Genomic DNA, 7273 nt, shown 5'->3' with positions numbered 1-7273 from the left:
TTTACTGCTCTACCACGCTATATTGCATATGCTAATGTGGTTCCTTCCCGCCATGAAACCTGTATAGGACCTTTTTGCAAAGCAGTTTCAAGCACTGGCATGACTCAGAGGTTGAATAGCGGGCTCCCACGCAGAGGGCCCAGGTTCGAACCTCGTTCCATCCTGAATTTTTTTCTTATTTCGAGCGACAGTGGTTACGGACACCGGCGGCGGCGGCGGACAACTACGGCGCCAAAAACGGCCGCTGAAATGATCTCATAAGAGCTTTCGCTGTAAAACTTGAAATATTATTGTCTGGGGTCACTTTAATGAAACTGAACCTATCTTGAAGCCAACGAAGGTAAAGAGGGCGTTATTTCTCTGTTTGAGCTCTATTGTAATCATTACGATGTAAATATCAAGAAAGCAAAGTGGACAAAACGGCAACTCGCCGCCGGCAGCGACTGAACCTGCAACCTTCGGGTAACGCACCCGATGCTCTACCAATTAATGTGGTCGTTTTCTCTTCCACTTTATCGGATATTTATGTGCATGCAAACCTGAGAGTGTCCGTCAGCGCCGCTCGTAGCCATGACGGCGAGTGTGGAACACGCTTTTTTTTACCAGCTGGCGTGAAGTAGCACAGGTTCTTTTAACGAGAGGACAGCTGACCAATAGGGCATCGCATACTACCTGAAGGCATCAAGCCTGCGGGAACGAGAACCTCCCAATGAATTAACGAGAGAAGGACATTTCAAGGGCTTGTTTCTTTTTTGATACTACCTTCATGGAAGTCAACATATAATAAAGCCAAGGAATGTGTAGGGGACGTTTAATGCACTGGTTTAAGCGTATTGTAGTAATTACAATATAAATGTGCAGAAAGTAAAGTGGACAAAAAGACAACTTGCCGCCGGCAGCTGTGTGAGCGAACGCTACCTAAAGGAGCGTTTGGTTAGCCGACTTCCGGAGTCTAAAGGAGGCAAAAGGAGCATGTGTATGCATTTACTGCAGCTCGCGTCCCGGAGGCAAGACAGCAGGGCAGTTTAAATTCTGCTACGTTGTTGAATAATTAACTGATTCGGAAAATTTCTTTGGTGTAATTATCCCTTCATGATGCTGCACAACGTTGAATGTGTAGTCAAAATCGGCAGTGCAGCCTGGGGCATGGTCCTTGAATATGGCTTTTTCTTGAAGCAGTCGTCTTCAGGGATGCGCGTACATGATCAGCGAGTATATTAGCAGTGAGAACCGTATATTCTCTAAGGCCAGTACACTTCCACACAAACTCGATGTAGTACATATGACACCTATGCTACATACCGGTGAATATTTAACCTCGAGGGCGGTCGTTTATCAGTAATGTTTCTGCGCGAAGGCGTTTTTTGTGCGCCGTGAGAAATAAAGCATAGGTATTGCGGGTGCCTGTTGCCGGGGCGGTGTCGGCGTAAGCTTCGCACGGCACGGATCAGTGGCACGGGGTCGCTGTTAATATGATGCTTACTATAACATCCGCAGGAGTATCCTCTAGAAAATGAAGAATGAGAAGTAAAACACGCGCTACCTGCGCGTTGATATTCTAATGCGAAAATAGCGCAGGTGTGCAGGTTTGGCTGAATTTTCTTAATTCGTATAGGCCAAGCGGGCAAGGCGGTGACGGTGGCACTTCAAACCAAGATAGCAGATTCCAAGTTCTCATCGCTGTTTACGCGCAAAATATAAGACGACCACTTTTTCAGATTCAAACGATTCTTAAGAAAGATCGCCTTACAAAACGTCACTATAAAGTGATTCCTTTAAACACGCTCAATAATCGGCTCATGGTATCCTCTTGTCATCCACAGACGAAACCTTACACATGTGGCACCACCTTTTGGCAAGAAAGCAAGGTGGTCCGGGGCTACGACGCCAGGATTTTATTCGGGGAGGTGGAAGGGGGTCGCATTTTTTGTATGTAAAACCGTATGCGCGTAACTCAAAACCCCTCGGACTACACCTGCGGTCATCCGCGATTTCCACTGTTCCCGATGTGCCTTGTATTTTGCTTCTCTTTTTCGGTCATTGCTGGTAGCACTTCAAACATTTTTGGGTTGCGCCTTGCAGGAGTTCAGACACCACAAAGACAATTTTGCAAGGAAAAACGAACGCTCTTATTGGCTGCTGCTCCTACCTGTGCGAAATCAAATTCCATTGCCCTTCTGTTTTCAACTATTATCAAGCTGTTGACCCTACCCTTCGCATCAAAACATCGAATGCTCTAGCACGTATGCACGAATGACAAACTCTGCAAGCTTTATCAGGCATTAATTACGATAACTCTACTTACAGAAGAGCACGTAGCGATGAACGCCTTGAAATAAAGGTCTGTTTCATAAAGAGTCAGCATCAGCAGGCCTCATCTTCCTCCCCCTCCTTCATTTCGCCCTGGCCAGCGTGATGGCAGAAGCCAGTGCGTCGACGACAGTGGTGTTATACTATTGGTGGTAATGCTAGTGCCCCTTCTCCGGCGGCAGTGTTGTACGGAATGGTGTTCCTAGGAACGACGTTCCAGGGACTATACCTGGCGACAACTTTCTTTTGCAGCACAGCAAACGCTACGGAACCGAAGCACAAACTGTTTACTGCGCTTCTGCGCGTATTCCGCGAACGCAAACTTTTGTAGATTACGCCGTACAGCAGATAATCCAAAAAGAAATAGGTACAATGTTCAAGGTTGTATGCGTTGTAAATAAAAGATGGTTGATCCCTCCGTGATAGGAATCGGAATAACACGAAAGTAAAGCGTGCCCTTACACAAGTAACTGAATGTTTACTGTACATTCATATAAGAGAGTTGCACAATGTATATTGATGTCTGGCAATCACTTTGATGATGGGTGGTACATCTCCATTGCGATGACTAACGTCCATGTTAAATGATTACACAAAACATTGCGGTAGCTGTAGCATAGAGAAAGATGGCTGTAGTAGTTAACGGTGAGAGCGTATCCAGAGAACGAGGTGTGATAGCCAGAAGAGCGTCGCATATTGGACGCAGAACTCGGTCGCCATCCCGCGGCATGTAAAAATGTGATTGAACACCACTGCTGGACTAGAGTGAAACGCAAAGCGCGTCGTGCCGCCCTCCGGCCGCGATTTTCCTCGCGGCGAGCGCGTGAGCAAGGAACGCGGTGTGACAGCCAGGTGAGCCAGGCGCGCGTTGCAGAGCTATTTTTGGTTTGGATTAGCATGATGCTCTGAGCGCGGCCGACGCTTTTACGACGCTTGGGCTAAGATCGTCACCTCGCGGTGTGTTAACGCAATGACAAAATTGAACTATTGAAAACGTGCAGAATAGGACCGACGTGTAACGCGTTGCAGCTGTTAATTGTGGATGCCGCAGTAATGACGAATTACATCACCGCTCCCAGAGGGCAACAGCATCCCGCCGACCGGGAGAATGGTAGGTATAAAAGGCGCGCTTGTAAAGCCTCTACAGTCTGTGACCGTGGCGCAGAGATTCTGCATCTGGACGCCGATCGGTGCGGACGCAGGATGGATAGCTCGCCCCGAGCAGCGACAGCGGTCGACGCCGGCCGCGGTATAGCGTCTCCTCTCGTTCCAAAAGACTACAGGATTATTCTGCCTTCATTGCCATCAGGAGAAGCGATGAAACGAGCAGTTGCACTACACTGCGACGTCAGTGGTCGACCATATCGCATCGACGACTTCAGGAAACCCCTCAAAGACTTGGCTGTGATACAGCCAGTGAGTGACATCGGGGCATATCAGATGTCGCACGTGTGGTTATTGAACATGAAGGCCGACGAAGCGAAGAAAACGCTAACAGAAGCAGGCGTCCTGAAAGTTAAAAACCGGGTGTGCCTAGTCATCGACCCGACACGTCAAGAAGTTAAGATGAAGCTACACTGGCTGGCGTTTGATGTTACAAGGGAAGCTATCCGGCGTGCCTTCTATGAGTACGGCGACGTCAAGGAGGTGAGCGATGACCGGTGGAGGGTTGAGGATTTTGAAGGAGTAGAATCAACAACCCGTATGATACGCTTGCAGCTTCGAGAAGGTGTTTCTGTGGATCAACTGCCGCATCAAATGCGTATTGGAAGCAGTATGGCACTTGTCGTAGTGCCAGGGAGAGCGCCTTTGTGCTTGCGTTGCCGAAGTACGGGGCACATGCGACGCGATTGCAAAGTTCCAAGGTACAGCGACTGTCACTCTTTCGGACATGAGCGAGATGAGTGCACCCGCTCGTACGCTCGAGCTGCCGGGCGACAATCTGAGACTCAGCAGAGTGAACTGATCATGGATGAAGAAGAATCGGAACAAGCATCGGTGCCTGCAACAGCACAGAAGCTAACGTCATCGGATGACGCGGCGGTGTTGAACAACAGTAAGGAGCTTTCTACAACCTCTGACATGAACGCCCAGCAAAGGAAAGAAACCGCAGTAGCTACGGAGGGTACTTCAACAGTGAACAAACAGACGCGCCCCGTGCCTGCAGCAGACGCCGCGCCGCTGGAAGCAAACCGCCTGGAAATCTCGGCGTCGCAGCTCAAGCCTACTGTGACATCATTGAAATCGGCTTCACATCATCCTTTACGGATAGAAACTGAGGAAACGCAAAGTTTGCTTGGTGATCTGAATACTTCGAGCATGGATTTAGAGGTAGCGTCTTCAAAACGCCGGCACGATTCAGATGATGGTGCTCAAGAGGATGAAGCACAAGTGAAGTCTGAAGTGCAGTGGAAGGTGGTCAGTGGAGGAAAGAAACGAAACGCTGCCCGACAACGGTCGTCGTCGCTCAAACGCGACGATGGCCGCGCAAACTAGAGGTCAACACCATGGATCCACCCTGGACGACGAGAGCCCAACAAGTGAAAGTGCAGGGCTCTCGGCGTGGACCCGCTCACCGATCTCGTCGCTGAGCGGGTACGTGAAAGCAGCGACACTCAACGTACGAGGGCTGGCTTCTAGAAAGAAGCAGGCCCAACTCTAGAGGCTTGTCATGGACCATGACCTGGACATTATCGCAGTCCAAGAAACGAAAGTGGAGAGCGAGGACGGCACCGAGAGTCTGTTGCAGCGTTTCACCGGACGCTACAGCGCCAGCGTCAGTCGTGCAGTTTATTTTATTTATTTATTTATTTATTTATTTATTTATTTACAGTACCTACAGCGCCTGCGTGGGGCATTAGTGTAGGGGGGAGATAACAATTTCGAAATGCAGAAGGGCGACAATCCATTAACACTGAGGTGTACATAAAAGAAATACAGATACATAATGAAGCATCCAAGGGTGACACGTAATAAACACTGACGTGTGTGGAGATACAGCAGCAAGGAAAACATATTATATATAATAAATACATACGCGCACATACACATATACATATATCCATATATATATATACATATACATACATATACACACACATATATATACACACAGACAGATAAATGCAGGCGGATAGGGAAAAAAAAAAGAGAACTCGAGCTTAGATCGCTAGAAAGATCAAACGAAAGTGTAGGCAACTTTAAATTGTGCGCAGGCTACGATAAAATATGATATTCAAGCGCAGTGGCGAATGTTTCCCTGGAGCGGCTACGATTTCTTGAGGTAGTTTGTTCCATTGCCTATTTGATCGCGGGAAAAATGAATATTTAAAAAAGTTAATTCTGGAAGCGAACTCGCGCACTTTAAGTGGGTGATCAATACGAGCAGATGTATACGTAGGCTCCGATATGTAGTTTTCTTTGTGAATACCCGTGAAACCATGGAATATTTTGTGAAACAGAGATAAACGTAAGAATTTGCGCCTGTCTTCAAGAAGAGGCCATCCCAAAGTATTCCTGATTTTGAAAGATTTCTTAGAAAAGTCGTAATCACCCGCGACGAAACGGGCCGCTCTCAGCTGCACGCGTTCTAGAGCGTCGATGTTGACCTTAGTAAAAGGGTCCCAAGTGCTGCACGCGTACTCCAAAAGTGGGCGTACATTCGACATATACAGGGTTTCTTTCAGGCTGGCCGGTGCTTGTTTAAAGTTGCGTCCCAAGAAGTTTAGTGTGTTGCTGGCCCTTTTTACGGTGTATTCTATGTGGGCATTCCAAGTAAAATTGCTGGAAAAAATTACTCCTAGGTACTTATATTCCGTTACAAGGACAGCTGTGTTGTATTCATGACATAGCTTGCCGTCAGCGGGCGTTTTTTGTTTGTGAATCTTGTGTCATGTTCCAAGTCGAACACCAAGACATGATTTTGTTCACATCATTTTGTAGCAGTTCACTATCTGATTCACTTGAAATTTCACGGTAAATGCAGCAATCATCTGCGTACAACCTCACCCGGCAAGACAAATATTCTGTAAGGTCATTGATAAAAATTAGAAAAAGCAGGGGCCTTAAGACGGACCCCTGTGGCACTCCAGATAATACAGAGACATCAGAAGAGCGGACACCACCAAGTATCACGCGTTCGTTTCTATCTAACAGGTACGCTTCCAACCACTTCCAGAGGGTATTTGGCAATTTGAGGTAGGACAACTTTAGTAGTAATAGGGTATCAGATACGGTATCGAAAACTTTCCGAAAGTCTAAAAAGATGCAGTCAACTTGCAAACCCGAGTTAATAAAAGCTGCAATGTCATGGCAAATTCTATCAGCTGGGTGTCACAAGAAAAGCCAGCCCTGAAGCCATGTTGCGTTGGAATAAAGAAGCTATTTTCTTGAAGGTGTGTCATTAAATTCGTATAAACAACATGTTCTAATGTTTTGCAAGCAACGCTTGTGAGTGAAATTGGCCTGTAGTTGCATGTTCTCGTTTTTGAACCACTTTTGTGAATTGGAATAACATTTGCAGTTTTCCAGCCCGAAGGTAGAGCACCAACTTGAAGAGATATCTTAAATAACAGTGTTAAGAAAGGGGCGAGAGACAATGCACAGTTTTTTAGAACGAAATTTGAAATAAAGTCAGGACCGGTAGCCGAGTGGATGTTTATCTTCCGTAGTAATAATGCGATACCATTATCAGACAGCTTAATTTCCCTCATCTGAGCAAGCTCACTGACGTCATATGATTTGGAAACTGCGGCTTTTGCGCATGAAAACACAGAGTGAAAATAAGCATTCAAGGCCTCTGCTTTTGCGAAAATATCTGCGCCGTAGGCTTTTTCATCTATGACGTCAGGGATTGCGTCACCAGAGTTCTTTTTGCTCTTGACATATTTCCACATTTCCTTTGGATTAGTTTTCACTTTGTGTCCTAAAGCGCAAAGAAACTTTTTATGTGCATTGCGCATCA

At 46.7% G+C, this 7273-nt stretch overlaps 1 protein-coding gene across 1 annotated transcript; it reads left to right on the top strand.

Annotated features, from left to right (window-relative positions):
• The first annotated feature begins 3498 nt into the window (after positions 1-3498).
• On the top strand, positions 3499-4806 carry LOC125757852 (uncharacterized). The gene has a single exon (XM_049414062.1). It carries the CDS (start codon positions 3514-3516, stop codon positions 4804-4806), a length of 1293 nt encoding a protein of 430 aa, XP_049270019.1. The 5' UTR covers positions 3499-3513.
• The last annotated feature ends 2467 nt before the right edge of the window (positions 4807-7273 follow it).

This window comes from Rhipicephalus sanguineus, chromosome 3, assembly GCF_013339695.2.
Source record: "Rhipicephalus sanguineus isolate Rsan-2018 chromosome 3, BIME_Rsan_1.4, whole genome shotgun sequence".
NCBI lineage: Eukaryota > Metazoa > Arthropoda > Arachnida > Ixodida > Ixodidae > Rhipicephalus > Rhipicephalus sanguineus.
The sequence above is the reverse complement of the archived record's forward strand: the minus strand, read 5'-3'. Positions and strand labels throughout refer to the sequence as shown.